Source organism: Strongylocentrotus purpuratus, unplaced genomic scaffold (assembly GCF_000002235.5).
Source record: "Strongylocentrotus purpuratus isolate Spur 01 unplaced genomic scaffold, Spur_5.0 spur5_scaffold_21, whole genome shotgun sequence".
In the NCBI taxonomy this organism is placed as follows: Eukaryota; Metazoa; Echinodermata; class Echinoidea; order Camarodonta; family Strongylocentrotidae; genus Strongylocentrotus; species Strongylocentrotus purpuratus.
Window position 1 is genome coordinate 25,862,073 of NW_022145607.1, and position 21,914 is coordinate 25,883,986.

Here is a 21,914-nt window from a genome sequence, read left to right on the forward strand (position 1 = left end):
ATGGGCGCCTCGCGCTCGCTCATGAATATCTAGACACACAATTCTTCAGCGCCCCCCCCCAGTGGCGTACCCAGGGGAATAAACATTTCTCACGAATTGGGCCCCCTCCTCTGCCGCCGGCTGGATCCGCCCCTGCCCCCTCCCCCACCACCGCTAGCTGAAGAATTATGTCTCCTGATCGAAGTCGATCTGGGCATACTGAGTCGGGCTCTAATTCCTTAAAAAACCACAAGAGCTGGAAACCGTAATTTACCTACATCTGTTTAGGCATTTGTATTGTGGATGTAGCCGTAGGCCAGTGGCGGGTCCAGGAGGGGGGGGGGGACCCAGCCCCCTCCCCTTAGAATAAAAACAGGTACAAACACGTTAATTTTACTTTTGTTTTATTTGTTTTATAGATGGACCTCCTCCCCTGACGGGGGGGGGGGGGGGGGGGGGTGCGATTGTTCAAATTTTCGAGAGTCCCCCCCCCCCTCCCCCTCCGCTTATTCACCGGCTGGCTGTTCACTCACGAATTGGGCCACCTCTTTGGCCCCCTCTCCTGCCGGAGGCTATATGAAGCTATGAACACTCACTTTACTCAAGCAAGCTAGGGCAATTAAGATGCGGGACTCCAGTAAAAGCATAGAAGTTTACGCCTAGCCTGGGAGAAGACTAATAACAGATTATCAGCAAGAGAATTTATCATAAAACGTCATGAATCTTACATGAATCTATCAAAATACGGTAGAGTCATAGTCATGGCTTCTGAAACTTTTCAAATTCCACGAATATCAGCACCATCTGATCATAACTTCAGAGCAAACCATTTACGAAAAGGTTAGTTATTAATATTATTAAAGTTCATTTAGCGTGTATTTCTTGTCATGCTAGTCCCAATCACGCATATTCGTGTTGAGTCTGATCCAATGTTTTGCTGTATTGTACGCGTACGCCTAGCGTCTTTTTTTAAACGTAACCTAGCCATCCTACGCCGCATATCAATATTTGAATAAATGAATATTTGCCTTGGTACGGTGTGGTGGAGATCAAAATTAAATCGGACAGATTCTGGTACTGGTCTAGACTAGATCTAGATTATGTCACGATGACTATATTATGGACAAGTACATGTACGACGTAGAGTAAAGGAGCCGGTATTCGGACAGCTCCAGTTTTCGGCCGATCCATTGGATGCATGGTAAAATCCCTTTAAAATACATCACATAATAGCATATCACATATCCCACACATACCATACCATGCCAGAGTCACTGAAGAACCACATTTGCAATGGAAAATATATCCTAAAATATCACATTTTAGCGATGTAATTGGCGGTCCCGCTACCCAAATCTGAAAAATTGAGTTTCTTACGCGTGTATGTAAGAAATATAGGTACCATAAAATGAGCTTTATTTCAAGTATTTTTCAGATTTAGAGCCCCATTTTGTGTTGATCGCAAGCTCAAAAGTATCTCATCGCATGTATTAAATCAATGCAGCCGGACCCCGCCACGCACACACAATATGTCTGTCTAATTCAGATTCCAACTTCCAATCACCGATCTCCGGCGTGGGATACCTGCTCCGCCCGCTTGTGCTATACATCAGCGCGGAAACGCACGGCGCGCGCGAGCGCTTCTTATTGACTTTGTACATGCGTCCGAAAACTGGTTCGCTATGGCGATAACCGGCTCCAAAATAGTGAAAATTGAAACGAATGTTGTCATGGCAATTCGTGATTTTTTTCTGGGATTCTTTTTTGTTTAAATAATAATAATATTTACTTCATGATTTGAACAAGAAATGATAATAAATAGGAAGTAAAGAGTTCAAAAAATAGGATTTTGTCTTAAGTGGCCGAAAACCGGGTCCTTTACTCTATGATCTGGGTTAGTCATTCGTGTAAGCTTTACGGTAAGCCTAGCCTCCCAATTTTCTCGCATTGTCATTTGTTTTAAGTAAACTTAGCTTTGCACTTGTAATTTTTGTATGAAATCTCATATTTGATAAATTATCGGATCAGATTCTGTGTGTGTGCGTATCATGAATATTGATGACAAGCGCATGATGTACATGTATATTGAGCCAATCAAATGCAGCGGTAGGATGGCTAGGTTAGGATTTTAAAAAATGTGGCTGGGCTGCGCATATTTTTTTTACACAACTGTTTTGCCAGGTCAGTCAAAAATACTGTACGAACGAGAGGAGACGTAGTCTAACAAGTAACGTTAATCTTTGTGGTATTTTTGGATTGCTGGGTGCCTTTACCTTGAAACCAACGACAAGACAATCATAACTTTATCCGCCAACTACGGAGATGTCTTTCTAAACCGTTTCACGAAGAGCTTACTAGCTAGACGTCTCGTGAAATCGATACTATTAGTGAGATGAGGAGCAATGACATAGCCTTTGTCACAATTCCACCGGATTAAAAATAAAGTAATTTTAGGAAAACTGCTATTATTTAAATGAATTCAGATTTAAAAATATTAAAAATGGTACCAGAAAATAACAGATATTATACTTCAAAATTTGAGTAAATTATACCATAGAATTACTTGTAAAATGTAATTATGAGTATTTCATTTCATGACCGGTGAATCAGTTTTGTTTTGAGATGGGTCCCCCCTGATATTTTCATTTGATAGTTTATAAAAATTCACCCGTTTATTATTATTAGTAAAAATACAAAGTTATGAAAGTTTTGTACAATGTTTTAGGCGTCAGTACAATATTCAAATGACAAAACTACAACATTCCAGACGTTAAAAACATATGTTTTAAACTATTCATTTTACACATTTGAAGATAGAATTTATCTCGAAAGCTATATGGGGTCTGAAAACTAAAGAATACACTTCAAACTATGGCTTGCCTGCCGTGGCAGATTATACCCATCCCTCCGAGAATTTTACGATACGGAAATAAACGCGTATAATCAGTTTGTAAAAGTGGGAAAAGCTTCAGATATAAACATGGCATATTTTCAAAAGATTTTCTAATATAAAGAAATGATAACTTTCTGTTTTTAATAGTGAATGTGTAGAAAGATCATAGCTGGAGGATTTCTTGTCCTTTTTTGCTAGCCATAGCAAAATAAATCTAGTCTACCCAATAAATGACATGTGATGGCGCTGCCCATCGACTAAAAATTTATGACAGAGATATGATGGGGTCGGAGGCGTCATAGCTACTTAATCAGGATGTTGTCGTTGATCTTGGCAAAGAGGGCTTAGTGAAACATGTGCGGACAAGTAGCTCACTAACGTTGATTTAGTCAAGAAGTAAGACTTATGACGGTTTCGAGGAATGGGCCCCTGGAGCGGTACATACTCGCGTTATATATTGCTTTGTTTTTCCCCATCCTCTTCTTTCATTATGTATTTCTTTGTTTTTCCCTTTGTTTCTCCTTCAATGATCTATCTTTTCTCTTTTGTTATGTATTTCTTTGTTTTTCCTTAAATCTATCCACTTCTCTTTCGTTATGTATTTCTTTGTTTTTCTTTCAATCTATCTTCTTCTTTTTCGTCTTGAATTTATTTGTTTTTCTTTCAATCTATCTTTTCTTTCATTTTTTCTTCTTCTTCTTCAATCTATCCTCTTCTCTTTCGTTATGTTTTTTTTTTCACCTTTAATCCATCTTCTCTTTCGTCATATATTTCTTGTTTTTCCTTAAAACTTTCCTTTCCTCCTTCGTTATGGACTTTTTTTCCTCCTTTGATCTATCCTCTTCTCTTTCCTAATTTTTGTCCTTGTTTTTCCTTCTTCATATGCTCTCCAATCTCTGTATGTATTTCTGAATTGCCGATTACTGTATTCTGCAGGGTTTTCAGTAATTTTGTCATTGATGTGGTTTGTCAGCTTCATCAGCTACTGTGATCTTTGAATATCTTAGACTTGTAATGACATTATTGCTGTTTATAATATAAGCCATAACTTCTTATTCATGAATCTCCACTGCCTGCTCTCTCTCTCTGTCTTTCTTACCTCTTCCACGATATTTCACTCTTGATTTCCACCACTTAAAGGTAAAGACCAGTTATGGTCATGCGATTGCATTGTGAAAGAAACGTTGTAGAATCGATCAGAAAAGGTTGATCATCTAGCATCTAGCATCTGCAAGGTTCTAGAATCATCAAAATGATAAGAAATTTGGCCCATTCTTCGTAAAGTTACAAGCACTATACACAGAAATATGTATATGGGACTACCCTATATCTCTCACAGACCATGCGAGAAACAAATTTACCAAATATATGAATTAGTAGGCGGTTTCCCAGTAAATTTTTTATCATCATGTATTAGTCAAAACATATTCTTTCACATGATTGGTAATGAGAGCTTCCATTTCATTTATTGAAATTGGGGCGTTTCCAATACTGGTCTTTACCTTTAACTTTGTGCATTACATCTACTCTGCAGGTGTCCCTGTAGTTATAACAGATGTAGCAGACAAATGGCCTGCAGCAGAGTGGACGCTGGATGAACTGACCAGAAAGGCAGGACACAACAAGGCATTTATTAGGCAACAAACTGACAAGGAATCATATAAGGTATGTACTAGTAAAGGATTCATGTGGGGGGAGGGGCCATGAACAAACCAATTGGCATACATTACTACACACCAATTGTGGCATCACATTGTACTACATCAAGACATTTATTAGGCAACAAACTGACAAACAATTGTGTAACTTTTAAGGTTTATAGCAGTAGAGGATTTAATGGAGGGGGGGGGGGGGGGGGTGCACTGTTCTGGCCAAAACCAAGCATGGCTTGTATTATTGCCTACTGATTGGCATACTAAAATCTGACAAAGAAACAATCAGGTATATCGTAAGTGATTACAGACTTGTACCGGTAGTCAAACTTATGAAATAATATTCTGTTCTAATATATACATTGTGTACATTTTATGATAGGTTGGTAAATCCTACAGCATAAGAGAAAGCCCCCTGAAGGAATACATCGATGACATCAGAGCTGACAACAGCAGAGCAAGGAGTTCTTACCTGGCAGTACAGAATATTCGCAGTACATTTCCAGAGTTAGAGGTAACTTTAAAGTGGACCAATCTCCTAAACTGAAAATGTTCTATGAACTTTTGTATATTCTGGGTTTCAGGCTGGTATCTATCATTACTTGAATTGAAAATATGAGCTTCAAATAATTCTTATGTCAAGATCAGGCCTGATAATAACCAAATTTTAATTGGTTTCCCAAATTTTTTTTCCCTTCCAGATTTTATCACTATTTCATGATTTCCCCTTATTTTCTCTATTTTTCCATATTTTCCCCCAATTTTCTTACTCAGAAGGGGGAATGTTGTTAGATGCCATTCCCCCCCCCCCCCCCCGGATTTTTTGTATATTTTTAGTGCTCACTAGCACCCCTGGTCAAGAGCGATAATTTCTTAAGTTTTGTTTGTTTTTCTGCTCTTAATTTCTCTTCTTTGCTTATTTTTTACCAGGCTGATATTAATGTACCAGGATATGTTGAAAAGCTACATGGAGGACCTTATCTCTGGATCGCAATGAAAGGGCATTATGGTAAACGTACTTTCCTACTGCTTTTTTGTTGTTGATATTCCAGTCAATGAAAAAATCATGCTTTCAATCAATTCAGCAGTCCTTCAATCAACAAACTAACTGACAATCAACCAAACTATCAATCGATTGATTGATAAACTTGTAAATAATAATAATAATAATAGCTACCGGTAGTTCTTATAAAGCGCTTTTCAGGAGTGAAGGCCTTCTCAAAGCGCTTTATACAGATGTATATTATTACCCCGATCACCGGATTCAGGCTTACCCGCACACAATGTATGCACATTCTCCACTCCATGGGGAGCATTCCAGCCAGGCATCATTTTTACAAGCGCACACTTGCTAATCTAACCAAATTAGCTTTGGCATCCTACCGGGTACCCATTTAACACCTACCGTATTCTATTGATAGTTATCTGCTTTTCAATAAACCATAAGCAACCAACATTTTACATTCGCACAAGATGCATAAAATTGATAATTTTGGAACCAACAACTGACCAATATGAAGGTTATTTATGCAGAAATAATGCTACTGTGACTATGTTAATGCAAGATCACAACTATTCTCAATATTGCCATTTGCCATTTACTGAATATCAAGATGTAATTAATGTGAGCACATTGGTTTATTTTGTTTATAAAGCTGAATAAAATATGACTTACTGCATGTATGATGAATTACCCCCAAATTCCTCACAGAATTCTGCCACTTCGATCCAGACGATGGTCTCCTAGTCATCTTATCTGGTTCTAAGAGGGTCAAACTATATGGTTGTGACATTCAACCTTTGTACCCTAATCCTCTGGGGTCAAGAGGTCGCACCATCCAAGCACAGGTCAACTGTGATGCACCTGATCTAGAAACCTTCCCAAAGTTTAAAGGGGCGCAGTGTCACGAGTGTGTACTGAATGCTGGGGAAATGTAAGTACATGTATTTTCAATTTTAATTTTCAATAATGGTTAATTTTATTTAAAAGGCAATCAAAACATGTTTGTACAAATCATTTTCCATGAAAAGCATCCAAAGCTGGAACATGTATGTTGCCTTGCAATGTTGGCATAATCCATAACATTCACAAAAGATATTAATATGTTAAAAACAATCAGACATTTTACTTAAAAGTTTAATGAAAATGGCTTTGCCAAGTTATTTGGTTAGAATAGATACTTATTGTATGGAAATGCACTTGTTTTTAATTGTTTTACTTGTTTTTAATTGTTTTACTTGTTTTGTTACAAAACCTTAACATCTAAACAATGTGTGTCTTAAAATGATGTGGATCTTAAAATTGTTCTTAAAATGCTTTTCAACATTTTAAACTTTTGAGGTCATTAGAAACATTTCAGATTAAAAGGAAACTTGTATTATGTCATGTGGGGGAAGTTAATAGTGAACCCTTGTGTATTACATAAGCAAGAGTAAGTAATATATTTGTGAGTATGCTTCAAGGCATGCAGTCCTTTTTCAATATTGAAATCAAGTTGTCTTCTAAAACAATTTCAGTCCTTGCTACATATTGACTCTCAAGGTACTCCCATTACTTTTTCAAATAGATCTACCTGCCCAACAGCAAGTAGGCAAGTGCTAAAACTAAAACATTAGCTGCAAATTAAACTTCTCAAGCCTCAATGTATCCATAAATAGAAATATTTTTGTGTTTCCTTAGGTTATTCATCCCTGCTTTCTGGTGGCATCAGGTAACAGCTTTAGAGATGACTATCTCAATCAATTTCTTCTACGGAGATGCTGGAGATAATACGTACCTTACTAAGATCATGGTGAGATATTTTATTTTGATGTCTTTTATATTCATAAAAGTGTTCAAATTCTCAGGCTAGCCCAGGTTTTAAGAAAATCTTGCAAGTTGCATAAAGTTAGTTCACTGTTTTGAAATAAAATAAAATAAAAATTCTCCATTAACTCTTAAGCTACCACCCATACAATGCACCCAGTGCCACAGTGCTAATCCCTATTGTGCCAGCCACAAATCCCCCTGTGTGCCAAGTTAATTTTAGTGTTGGTTCAAGTGCGTGTTTTTTAAATCTTTACTATGTTTGATCCACGCTAACTTCTCATTCGTATGTTGTATAAACAAACATTGTACATGAAAGTTGTAGGAAATTTCACCCTCTTTCCATTTATACCAATATCATTTCATGAATTTGTAATTTTGCTGAGGTAAATAAGCATCTCTCGCACCAGATCCGGGTCAATGAAGCATACCCGTTTCTTGCGATGGGGAGGCATAATGATGATATATGATATCAAAAACAAATCGCTAAATTACTCGAGAAAATCCAATCTGACTGTTGTAGACGTAATCGAAAGCCGATAATCTGATGCACGCGATGGTACTTTCAATAGCGCTGCAAAGGCACTCAGCACGGTGCAATGGGCATGAACAATACTTGTTATTACATGTGCGTGCTAGCGTGCACAAAGCAGACAAGCGGTAGCTCGCTAGCATGAACGTAGCAATCAGCGCTCAAAATACACAGGGGCGATGGGCAATTCGCCCCCGTGAGGTACATAATCTCCCCCGGGGGCGATTGCAAAATTAAAAATCGCCCCCGTGGAATTATAAAATAAAGATTATTTTTTCTGTTATAACTTTAACACAATATTGAGTTTCAATTTTCAAACCTTAAACCAATGAAATGGAACTTAGATTAGCGTGCAAGATTTCTCGTTCTATGAGTATTATTACCAATTCAGCTCGCAGTGCAGTGCCGCCGTCAGCAGTGGTTATAGGCCTACTGCGCCGTTAGTAACGGTACGTGTTCACGCTCCCGCTCCATATCTGCTGGGGCTGGAGGCGATCGCGCAAGGGCAGAAACATGGTCATGGATAAATTTTTCGTCGTGAAAAGCGTAAACCCGCTGAAATCTGGTGATTTCAAATGACCAGCAAATAGTGAACCTCGACCAGTACATCAATATTAGGGACTCTTAGATTTGCACAACGAGAACGTGGACTGCAACGTGTGACCTCCTTTTAAGGTTTAACATTTTTGCGCCGACTCAGGCGGCCGGTGAATATGAAAGCGGGGGGATGCTGGAGAGGAGGACCACTAATTTTTTTCTTTTTTAAACTCTCACTTTCACCTGTCCCAGGTAACCCTAAGTTTTGTGTTGCTGCTTTGTAGATGATAATGCATGATTACAATAGATAGAGAGAGAGAGAGAGAGAGAGAACCACCATCATTATGCAATGGTTCAGGGTTTGTTTTATGTACATTTGAAACCATTTCTTACCGTCTCAACCCTAAAAAAATAGCGAAACTATTTTTGAGAAAAAGCATTATACTGAACTGAATAAAGAATAATAACTTTATAATGGCTCATACTAATACTGATATGGGCTAAAGACAATGTGGTATCAGCACAGTAAGATCGGGTATTTGTATAGAGGTATTCCAAAATGACATTCTGATTTTGTTCTGTTATCATATGTATATACGCATAATACAACTGATCTTTGTGAATTCTTAACGTGACATAGCTTCTAATCTTCTCCCCCTGCAAACAAAAAATAAAACAAGGTTATTTAATAAAAGGATCATGGGACAAAATGATCATTGTGATTCAAATTGATGCAAGGATTTTTTTGAATAAGCAATGCTTTTCACCAGAATCTTCTTTGTAAAAACAACTTTTAAGAATCTCAGCCATGCAATTCTGCCACTGTGTTGTAAGATCACTTTCACATTAGGAGAAGTGTATTCTTTAATGAGTATTTTAAATTGAATGGAACGTCTCAACTCAGTAGGCATGGCTGAGATTTGTAAAAGTTGTTTTTACAAGGAAGATTCTGGTGAATAGCAGTGCTTATTCAAACAAATATTCGCATCAATTTGAATCACAATCATTATTTGTCGCTTAATCCCTTTTAATGACCTTGTTTTCTTTCTCGTTTGCAAGGGGAGAAGAAGATAGTGTGATACGGTTTGTCACTGAAACAGCTCCCGTAGGACTTTTGTGCCAATTTTGTTTTTTTGTTTTTTTGTTTTTTGGTGTGGATTCATTGGGGTCCAAGCTATCAGAAACTGATGGAGTTATATATAAGCCATTTTGGCGCCAATATGGACCCCCCAGGAAATGAAGGAGGGGTCTGAAAATTTGAAACCCATCATTTTTGGCCAATTGGGACCCTTTTGAAGCCAAAACAGCAAACAATAATCTATTTTGGCACAAAATCATACGGGATTACATACCATACCGCACTACATCATAAAGATCAGTGTTGATTGCATATATATTATATACACAGGCCCCGCGGAACGTTTATCAAAGTAGGGGGGGGATTAAAGTATTTACGATCAGGTAGAGGGTAGCGAGCGTAAATTGGTGTGGGGGGTTCAGGGGGTGGAGCCCCCGGAAGCTTAGGGGTTTTAGGCATTTAATTACGGTCAGAGAAGCACACATGTTTTGATGCCGCATTTATGTCACTGGCAGGTCGGGGGGGGGGGGGGGGTGGGCTTTTTTTTTTTTTTAAATTTGTTTTTATGTTAAGGTTAAATTTACGTTATTATCCTATTTTTACCGGTTTGGGAGGCTAGGGGGGCCGGGCCGTTAGAATCGGCCCGTGGATCCGCGCCTGTAAAAAAGAGCACCAAAAACAGAATCGCCTCGCCGCTCCGAATAATGAGGAAATAATGTGCAGAACGGGAAGAAATTGAGAGAATGTCATCACGGGATGAAAGTCAGTAACAGCTATGTAGCTTGTAAATTTGTAAGAGGGAAAATGCTGATTAAAATGATAATGATGAAATAGCAAATAATTGAGGATTATCATAGGTACCAATTCAATGGAAATTTGTATAAAAAAGAGCCCCCGTGAGCCTTCTCATGAGGAAGAGCCCCGTGGACAAAAAATTAATTTGAGCCCTGGTAGCAATCAATCGATAGCGCGCTCGCGTGCACACGGCACTATAACAATAGCGCGCTAGCAGTCTCATGGCAAGATATGAGTTAATAAAAAAGAAAATTCATAAACCAAAGTTGTGTCATGACATTAATTTCTCATTTTCATTTTATTTCATGACTTGACTCAAACTGTTTATTCATTTTGAGAATTTAAGAGCTTAGAACGTGAGATGTTTTAGATTTTAATTAAACTGAAACTGAAACCTGAAACGTGCAAGGTTCTAAGATTGAATTATAATATTACATATGATTCAATAAGGTTCACTCTGTCAACCCAAGTGGGTCCTGTGTAAAGTCTATGGGAATCTCTCAAGTCATTTATTTTCTTCTTAAAGGTAATACAAACTTTTAGGAAATTTTGAAAATTGGTTGGATAGTGATTCTTTACAAATTTGATATATTTGGAAGCCTCTGTGGATGTATTATAAGCACTAGAAAATTTAGCCCCTAAAACACTTCTGCTTTCGATTAAAATTGAATATAAAAATTTACCGGTGCTCCCAGTAAATTTTGATAAATTTCAAATAGCGCTTACATGATACAGTTGTAGCTGGGACCATGAAAATCTCAGAATATGTAGTTGTGATATTTAATTTCCAAACGGAAATAGCCAATCGGTCGATTTTATTCAAGAAACATTGTTTATGGCTTAACTAATATCTTGACCTTGAGAGGGAGCTATACAACATAAAGAGTTTATTATTTACAATTCCACAACTTAAGATTCAATTTCAACCGCGACAACGATCACTGAATATTGTAGGATCGCATATGCTTCCAATATGTTCATTTGACTCAAATTCATGACCCCATACCAAAACTGTGTATTACCTTTAAGTCAACAAAATTTTGATCTGATTTCAGATGAAAAGGACTTCTATTCCTTTTTTAGCATTGGAACAACCAAAATTTAACCAAAACAGTGACAATATGTCGAAACTGAGATGATTGAAGCATTTTTTGACTGCGTGTTTTGTTGATTTATGACATCAGGAACCCATGAGATGGCAAGCCTACTCCCACTGGTTTCTCAACATCGTGGAGCAGAACCGACCATTTGAGTCCTTCCAGCGTGTCCTTGAGAACCTCCCAGACAGCCTCAGGAGCTTCTTCCTCAAGACATGGCATGAGAAACCATCACAGGACCAGCTGGACAGACTAGTCAAACTGGTCCTGGATCACCTTCAGTTGGACTCCCTTCCCGTAGGTCCAGCCAGGACTAGTAAACATCCGCCAGTCATGAAAATCAGGGGTCTACTCTGGCGGAAATGAGTCGGGTTAAATGAAAGTGTCTAAAAATTGAATGGAGACCCATAGGATGTCGTTAAAGGAGTCTTTCAGAAACTGCAGAAGAGAACACCTCAACTTGGACAACAGGCCCCAAGATTCAGTCGAGTAAACATCCACCGATGATAAAAGAGTTCTGTTGTACTCTGGTAAAAATGAGTTCAGTTTTATGCTAGTGGCCAATGAGTATACAGAGACCTACATATCACGAGCATCCTTTTCAAGATGCTCGTGAAGGAGTCTTAGAAGAACTGCAGAAGAGAACATCTTTACATTTGAACTTCGTTTATCAAGGTTCAGTTGGGACGAGTAAGCACCTGTCAGTATAGAAATTAGATTTCTATAGAGGCAAAAATGAACAAGTGATCGTTAGCTGGAGATCTATGTTGTTGCATTTAGAAAAGCTTCCATTTTAAATGGCCACATATGCATCTTGCAAGAACTGCAGAAGAGCACACATTTACAGGCGACGTTCCAAGGGTCAGACAAGACCGTCATGAGCATTTGGCAATCTGGGGCTACTGTCATGAGATTATTCAGGAATGATAGAAAGGCTGCCCATGATGGTTTCATGTGGAGTGCACAGAGTTAGTTGGGCTCACTAGGGATGAAGTAGAAGCTAAGGATTATTCTGTACAGAGATTGAAGAACCTCATCAAGGGCTTATTTTTCAAGATTTTATTTGTCAAAACCTAGTGGAAAACTACAGAGGAAGTAGACAAGCGAGCCGAGAGACAACATTAAAATTATGGGTCAAAACCACCACCTAGTCGATCAAGCTGGATACAGAGGTGATATAAAATACATGTACATGTATATACATGTGGCTATTCTAAGCTTCTGTTCTAACAAACCAACTATTAAACATTTGCAATACAAGTTCTGTATCACTATACATGTACAACTACTGCTGGCATAAAAGAGGGAGGGGGTGGGGGGGGGGGGGGGGGGGAGTAACATTTGTTAAAGAACTCTTCACTTAAAATTTTGTCTCAATGGTGCCAGGAAGCACACTATTAAAGGCAATATACATTGTATTGCAATTAAGAGATTTAATGGCAAACAAAAGTTTTTATTGTAATCAGATAATCTTTAAACTTGTGTAAATACAAGCATCTGAAATAAATTTATTGCAAACATCTCTAATGCATTTCAATCCCATCATACACATTTCTTTGAACCTTCTCTATAGAGTAAATCAGCACTTTGAACCCGACCCTTCAGGGTCTCTTTCCCCATTTATCCAAAACCCTCTCTCTCTCAATATTCTCATATAATTTTCAAAGTTACAAATAAATCTTTCCCCAAATGCTTCTAGACAACATTCCCCCTTTAAAGGTACTATGTCCCATTTGCAGGCCCAAAAAATGAAAAGGTTGAATTCCAACAGCATTTGAAAGACAATTAGTTATCGAATTGACTTGAGTTATTGCAATCACCTATGTAAATAGTCTGATTTTGTGCTGCACAAAGATTAAATCAGTTGAATTTGGGCCATAACAAGTAGTGGGTTATTGACGTAGACAAATGCTCATGCTCATTTTATGTATGTTATTACAAGTACCAAAGAAAAAAAGATGTCAGTCAGTTAGTTACTCGATAGTGTCTGACAGTGAAATCTAGAAAGTAAACGGGTTTCCTTGCATAATTTGAATACTGGAACACTGCTAATGTTTAAATTTTCCAGATAGGAAATACATGACATATTCATAATTCCTGCAAAGTTCTACAGAATTTGATGTTGGCAAAAGGGACATAGTATCTTTAATGCTGGACAAGGGGAATATTGCACATGAGGCACATGAAAGTCTGGAGAATGCATCAACATGCTATGTTGATAGTAATGATGTTGGTGGTTTTGATAATGCTGAAGATTGTCACCACACTGGTGATAATGGAGACTGTACAGGTAATGATGATGATAATGACTGAAAAGATGACTATGATGGTGATGAAGACGCCACCGTCACAACCAGCAAAAACAATAACAAAGTTTGAACACGGGATACAAAAGCAACATCTCTTCGCCTCAATTCAAGTTATATAAAAGGGTAAAGACCTTGTGTTCACATACCTGTACATGTAATTTTTTAAATGGTCAAGTGAAGTGTACACCTACACATATATTCTTGAAATGATAGACACAGAAGGCTGTTGAATTTAAAGGAGAAAAATATGCCTTTATTCAAGATTAACAATCAGAGTATGGAATGACAAGAACAGAAGTTGACAAATTCATCATAAAAAGTGACATGGTTTAACTCCGCTGATCACAATAGGCCTACACATCTTAATCAGTATTTAGAATGTAATTGTTTTCTCTGCTACTTTTTTCTACGTTTTTTTTTCAAACAAACTTGTAGATGCAATTTTGAGAGTTATCTTTTGACTTGCAATGCCTTGTTAAATTGGGACATTGTTAAAAAGTTCATTAATCTGTAATTTTATCATATTTTCAGTAGTAGTGCAATGGTAGCTCTATAAAAGCAAACTAAGATGTACTACAGTGTATTACGAATGAAGCAAAAATGGTACTGCCAATTTGGGGGATGATCCTTCTTTCTTTACAAACACTACCTTAAAGAGAAGGTTGAGTTCTGGGAAGAGGTAAAAAGATAATTTGTGAGCGTTATCATTGTTATTATGCAAGGGTGGAAGAACATCAGATTAATCATGTTCCCTGAAAAGCATGGCTCTTCAAATGCCTTCATATTCTAAATATGACATGAACATCGTAAAAATCGGGGGGGGGGGGGGGGGGGTAGGTTTTTTCGCCACGTGCTTGTGTAGTCCCATATACATCATTCTTTGTACAGTGCTTGTAACTTTGCCCAGATTTGGCCACATTTCTTATCATTTTGATGATTCCAGAACCTTGCAATACACATGAATACTTATATAATAGATGATCAACCTTTTCTGATAGATTCTACACCGTTTCTTTCACAATGCAATCACATGACCAAAACTCAACTTTATCTTAAAAGCAATGCATATATGTATGCTGAAACAGGCAAAAAATACAAAAAACATATTACAGAAATTTTGACTTCCCACATCAAAATATTTGCAACATAAACATACAAGACTGCTCGAGGTGAATTCAAATTCAAACTTATGAATCTATCTGCTGACACAAAACGTGCAATATTTTTTTCTTCTTCATGTTTATAATTACTCAACTACTGAAAAGCAACAAATTAAACAAAAAGTGTACCCATATGAAATGTTTTCCTAAAAAGAAACATATTGTATGTGTCAGAAATTTATGATATACCTAAAACAAAGTGGGCGTAGGTAATTCCCAACCTTCATTCAATACAAAGTGTACTGTACAAGTTGGTACACATTTTTTCTGTGTTTGAACAGTGTTACATCAATAACAATCCCCACCCTCCAAAAGCTGCATAAAATCATAACAATACCTTAATACTCATCCCAACCCTCTTATTATTTCTATTTTTCATGTGCGCCTCGGAATAGAATTGTCAAGAAAGACGGCGCTACTAAAATGCCTATTATTATTATTTATTTATTACTCCTAATAATGAAAACAACTTCAGACATTGTGTGAGTAAAGCAGGGATGGTTTGATCTAAGATGGCGCCCCTCCCTGACTGCGAGAGATCTGCTCCTTGAGAACCATGATGCTAGCTCTCTGCTCGGCGGGAAGGAGGTTGATCTGCTCCGGCGACAGCTGTAACACTTGCATGATCAGAGCAGCCTGCAAGTTAACACACAAGAAAGATGTTAGTACACTTAAAAACTAGAAACCTTTGCAATATTTCTTCAGCGGTCCTGATTTGTAAGAGTGCCCTGCTGCAAATAATGAAATACAACATTAAACTTCTTCTGAGTTTCTTGTCTCGTATGGCATTAACAATTCAAATACAATTTGAGGTTCATGAAAAATTTGAATTCACAGCAATAAATAGTTTGTAATGCTATTTACACTTGCATCTATCCAGAAAACATTGCGAGGTATCTCTTGCTACATTCCTTGTAAATAAATAGACCGACAAATATGTCCTAGCTGGGTCATTAACCAATAGCAAATTTCATTTTTATTCAACATATTTTTGCATTGGGTACTACAGAGGTATACAAGATGGAGGGGTGGGTGAGGGAAAAGCCCCTGAAAATTTTGAAATTACCCATATGTAAGCAATTCAGGCAGTGAGGTGGTTTACTTGGAGTTGTTTATTTTAATCTTCCTACCCAGATATAATTGGTAAAAAATTACATTGTCACTACAATAAAGTGTCAGAAATGTTCTGGCTTTTTTGCAAAGTTGGACAGCTAAAAGTTGATATTAAAAAAGCCCCCCCCCCCCCACCCCACCCCCTTTCCATGTTTCAATGGCTCTCAGATTCTTCAGATATTCTGAAATATTGTACAACTTGTACCTTTTCTTGATCTTGTTGTGTAGGCTGAGTCTGTGATAGGTTGATATTCTGGGCAAGCTGCGAAAGATTCTGGAAAAGGAAAAAAAATTACATGAGAATAAATGAATTGTTAATAAACATTAGTACTGTAGTTTACTAAGCTATGACATTGAGGCTATGTAAAAGCAATGAAAACGATCAGAAAAATCATCTCAGGACAAAAGATCACAACTTTATCATACCTCCTTTCCCTTTCCATTTGTCAAAACCTAGATTTTAACCCACGGCTTCAGTCATGGTTTAATGCTGATTGGATGAGAAAAGAATAATGTAACCTAATCATCAAACTCAGTAAGAGGTGAAATAAATTACAAAGTGTGAATTCATTTTAACGACCGATATATTGATTGTTAAGAAGGCAGTGTCAAAGTGATGATGCAGTATGATCTATAATTTAAAATAAAAGCCTCTGAAAAATTGGCATCCATTTAGAGGGCCACCTCATTTCCGACTTGCTTTCACTATCTTCTATCTGTGAGGTTTGTGCATACTAAATAACAGGAATATTCACCAATGTACATCAGAACATTTGACACAAGATATGACTTTGATTGGGCAGGTTCAACTTACGGTTGATGCTGTGATGGGTGACCTTTCTGCTGCTCTGGGGTCGGTCATGCGTGGGTCACCGGCTCCCATACCACCGGGCCTCATGCCCCCCATGCCATGAGGTTCACCCCTTTCAAAGCCCCCTCCTACCCCTCCTCCTCCTCCTGGCCCACCCGCTGCTCCTGGTCCTCTGGGGTCCTGTCTGCGGGGATCATGGACCATGCTGTCCGGAGGTCCACCGCCTCTTGGGCCTGGTCCCATACCGCCACGGTTCATTTGCATGTCTGAAGAACAAAATAAAGTGACAAGTCTCTTTTAAGCTCGAAACCAAATGTTACCCGTGTTATGACTATGGAAATTAAAGGGAATTCAGGAGTCATTGTGTTAAATGGGATCTGTGGACCTGGGGCAGTAATTTGAAAGCTCCCTCAACTTTTCAAGTCCTCAAGTAAATTGAGCGCTAATGGAACTCCAAATCGGTATTCTGAAAGCTCACATACATGTAGTGATCAATTAACTCCTGAATCATTAATATATAACAACAAAATATTCTTGTTTTTTTTTTCTTTTTGAGTGAGAAAAGTGTTTACTAGGATAAATACTTCTGAATTGTTTGAAGCCTCATAAATCCTCTCCACCATTGCTAGGTATGCAATGTACAGATTCCATGAGAATAGAGAAGCAATAACGCATCTGTAGCTTACCTTGATTCATCATGTTTGGGCTCATTCCAGGTCCTCCTGGTCCAGCTGGTCCTCCTCCTCCTTGACCCATGTTCATTCGGCCCTGGTCCATACCTCCATGTACCCTGCCCTGTGGACCCTGCTGTCCGGAACCCATACCCCTGTTCATGTCTGGACCTCCCCCTCGACCCATCTCATTCATACCCATCCCTGGCCCTCGACCTTGACCCATACCTCCCATGCCTGTATCTTGCTGGCCCATACCGCCCCGATTCATATCACCTGGCCCCATACCACCCCGATTCATATCACCTGGCCCCATGCCGCCCCTGCCCATATCCCCTGGGCCCATACCACCCCTGTTCATATCCCCTGGGCCCATGCCACTACGGTTCATGTCTCCAGGCCCCATTCCCCCACGGCCCATGTCCCCCGGGCCCATACCGCCACGATTCATATCGCTTTGGCCCATATTGCCCCGATTACCTTCTCCTGGGCCCATACCACCCCTGTTTGCTTCTCCCTGGCCCATACCACCCCTGTTCATTTCCCCTGGTCCCATGCCACCCCTGTTTGTTTCTCCCTGGCCCATACCGCCCCTGTTCATATTATCCCCGGGTCCCATACCACCCCTGTTCATATTATCCCCTGGGCCCATTCCACCCCTGTTCATATCTCCTTGGCCCATACCGCCCCTGTTCATATCTCCTTGGCCCATACCGCCCCTGTTCATATCTCCAGGCCCCATTCCACCCCTCTGCATACCTCCCTGCATGTTCCTATCCTGAGGGCCCATACCGCCCCTACCCATGTCCTGGTGTCCCATGCCCTGTGGACCCATCCCTCTTGGTCCCATGGAGCCCTGGTTCATTCCTGGACCCATGTTAGGATTCATACCCCTCTGGTTCATACCACCCGGGCCCATCTGATGATCCGGTCTTGGTCCACCCATACCCATGCCTTGGTTTCCCTGGGGTCCTGGGCCTTGGTGCTGCCCAGGGTGAGGACCAGGACCTTGGTTCATTTCAGGGGGAATCAGAGGTTGTGGTGCATCTGTCTGCCTGTGAAGCAAAGTCTGAAATACAAACCACATAAATTCAGTGATTGGTGATCAACATTGATCTCTCGATTGCCAGGGTCACTAAACTGTCAATTTCCACAACACTAATAATATAAGATGCTATAAAAATTGAAACAAATTACTTGACACAAATGCTACCTCCTTCCTACATGAACTCAATAATCCTAATTAAAACCAATTCTTTGAAATCAACTAAAAGTAAAAATTACAATGTCTTTTAATATTTGCCATCAATATCACTAGACATGGCACTGTTGTATCTACATTGTACCTTTTCCGACCCACGTTCAAGCAGTTGGGAACCTGCTATGCACTGTGAGCCGATAGTCACAGCAGAAACTGAATCCAGGGTTTTCCCCACAGTGCAAAAATACAACATGTCATTCAATAATTAAATATACACCAAAATGAATTATATTCATCATCAACAGTTATCATCATCATAAACACAATCAGTTACATCATCATCATCATCACTATCTTGTGATTCTAGAGTCAATTATCGTGTGTTGAACAATGAAAACAATTGAATTTAACAGAACTTTCTCTCACCATGGCAACGTTAGGGTCAACAATGCGCATGACGACCTGAGCCTGAAGCAAGGCATAAGCCAGTTGAGGATTCTGCAGTAACATGTTACGGGCTTCCACAGGGTTGTTCTGAATCACAATCTACAATGCAAAGAAGACACAAATAATAATAATGTGACTGTTATTCACCACAGGTAGTTTTATTATACTATATTACCAAAGTAAAACAGCAGGCAATCAACCCTTTGTACGATGTTGCCATGCACAATCTATCTTGTCATTTCCTGTAACACAGCTGACTTTTAATCAAGCCTATGTATCATGTTGCCGTGCACAATTAATCTTGTCATTTACTATGAAACAGCAGACTTTAGTGTGCATGAAACACTTGCGAATTTCACAAGTGGATCTGATTCATTACTCTTTCCTGTCACGATACTAACTAACTAAATGTACTATTTTCATTTGCAAAGCTTTTAATGTTAATTGATTTGATGTAATTTGAAATGCAAATTCTGTTTCTTTACTCATCAACTATTTTCTGTCTAAACCACTTATACGCATTATGCAATTTGCGGTATGGAAATATCTTATAACTATTATTATATGATTAAATCAAGGTCTTACATGAAACTAAATTGTTGCAATTTGCGAAATTTAGATGGTTGCCTTGAAAGAGGCCTCTTTTTAAGAAGTCTCATTTTGCAAAAATATATGGTTTTTACAGTAGTACTCTTTTGTTAACTCAACAGGATGCCTTTCCCCAGGAAATTTTAACAAAGTATCAAAATAAAATACATGTATGAGAAATTCAAGAATCGTTGAAACATCAAAGATCACTAGATACAACTAAAAACCCTTTACAAACTATGTAGCTTTCTTGTTTGGTTACCTTCATTTGTTTCATGACCTCGTACATCTGTTCAGGAGGCAGGCTGGCCACCGCTCTTGAGATGGCTTCTGGGGCTTCCTGGGGTGCTACAGAATCACCGTAGGGGGACTGTCGAGTTGAAAGACAGGCAATTACAAATTCGGGTAAACACAAGTTCTCAGCAGCAATATAATATAAAAACTGTGTCCGTCCCTAACTCGAGCCACCCGTAAAAGAGGGTACTTTTGAGCAACTTAGCGAATTAAAATGACATGTAAAACCATGGGAGTTTTTCCAGCTAAGAAGTGTTTCTAGGTAATAAATAGTCAATTATCTTGTTCTGTATATATATATATATAATAATAATAATAATAATACCCGGTAGATCACATTTATAACGCGTCTAATACATTGTTTCTAGGCGCTGTGGTGCCGTTGTCCCAGCAGCCATAAAGTGAAGCAATGTCCTTACACAAAATAAAAGCCGGGACGACAGCACCACGATTACACAATATATGTAAGTGTATGAATTACTCCTGCTAATGTATGACTGCCCTAGCTAGCAAGATCCCAGATAGGACAAGGACAAGGTTTAACTCTTACGGTGCCAAAGAGATTGGAGGTCTATGGACATTGTGTGTATTACTTTGTGCATATTTGCACCTCTGGTACTGCAAGAGTTAATAAGTCAGATTCAGTCCACACGTGCCATTGCATTCCACTGAGAGAGCTACCTTCAACAAGCTTTCTGGCAATCATATATTGCATACAATACAAGGTCTCTGAACACACTCTGTAGCCCTCATAAATGAGACTTTACTTGCATTCATTTCATATTACCTCGCTTGGGTAATAAATAAATCTGAAGAGATTAAATCTTTCAACTATTCTGAACAATTGATCATAAAATAGGAATCCTCATTTATTATTTATTGAGTGAGCAGGACTAAGAAAAAATCAATAAAATCTTTGAACCTTAATAAAAAAATAAGGTGATGAAAACCGATCACAGAATGTGTACTTACTTCAGGAGGTGGCTGACTCTGCTGTAATGCAGCTAAAATAGAATGGAAAGAGGAAACACGGTCAAAGTAAAATAATTTTTTTTTTTCTTTCAATGATAAATACTATGCATTATTTTAGCGAGTCTACTAACACCTATTTTTCAACACCTACATTGTACAGAGAGCTCAAACAACGGCATATCTGGACAACATGTACAGTAGATAGTACATGTATTTCCAAGACTAAATATGTTTTAAATACGTCTGATGAAAATAATATAAATCTTTAGCAATCACAGAAATAATCCTTCAAAAATGTATACAAAAAATAATTCAAATCAAATTGAATTAAAGCAGCTGTGAAACAGACATCAAAAGACAAGTATCTAGACTATAAACGTATCGTCTGTTTGGAGGTTTACAGTCACAAGGGCAGTAACTTTGTGTTAAAGTATACATGTAAAAGCTGATGCTCTTGTGAATCGAAATACATCCTGTTTAATCTGTGTAACTCTTTTTAATTAATTGTATCATTTTCAATTTTAGGCCTCAATTATTTGAAATGAAACATTGTGTTTTGCTGGCATTTTCCCCTAGATCAGAAATAAATGTACTCACTCACTAAAGCATGTAATCAAAGGACAGTGGTGATAAAAATGTTCTTTCTAAAAGTGATTCAGCAAAACTCACTTTTAAGCTCCTCCCTGTTCTTCTCACTGGTAGCATTATCAACCCTGAGACTCCTCCCACTCAGCTCGTAGCCGTTCAGGTTTCGCATAGCTGAGAGCGCCGTCTCTTGGTCCTGGTACTCGCAGAACCCATATCCCTGGGTTTGCCAGTGTCCCGATCGAAGACGAGACGGAAGCTGATCACAGGGCCGACCTCTGAGAAGATATCCTTCAGTTTCTCTTCTGTTATCTCATAGGGAATGTTCCCCACTGTGGTCAAAAGATGTTGAGAAAAAAAAAGCATTAAAACTTAAACTCTTAAGCCAGGCCTG

At 38.6% G+C, this 21,914-nt stretch overlaps 2 protein-coding genes across 2 annotated transcripts; one reads left to right on the forward strand and one right to left on the reverse strand.

Annotated features, from left to right (window-relative positions):
* The first annotated feature begins 592 nt into the window (after positions 1-592).
* LOC591458 (bifunctional peptidase and arginyl-hydroxylase JMJD5) lies at positions 593-12,906 on the forward strand. Its single transcript, XM_030995500.1, has 7 exons — positions 593-819; positions 4,407-4,537; positions 4,907-5,038; positions 5,455-5,533; positions 6,236-6,458; positions 7,205-7,316; positions 11,457-12,906. The coding sequence occupies exons 1-7, from the start codon at positions 708-710 to the stop codon at positions 11,733-11,735; spliced, it is 1,068 nt and encodes a 355-aa protein (XP_030851360.1). The 5' UTR covers positions 593-707; the 3' UTR covers positions 11,736-12,906.
* Positions 12,907-14,634: 1,728 nt separating this feature from the next.
* On the reverse strand, positions 14,635-21,909 carry LOC115928339 (cleavage stimulation factor subunit 2 tau variant-like). The gene is given in 9 exon segments (XM_030995501.1): positions 14,635-15,474; positions 16,157-16,225; positions 16,766-17,028; positions 17,449-18,502; positions 19,061-19,180; positions 19,932-20,039; positions 20,936-20,967; positions 21,605-21,742; positions 21,745-21,909. Coding segments are annotated over 9 exon segments (2,055 nt in total). The 5' UTR covers positions 21,887-21,909; the 3' UTR covers positions 14,635-15,345.
* Positions 21,910-21,914: the final 5 nt, after the last annotated feature.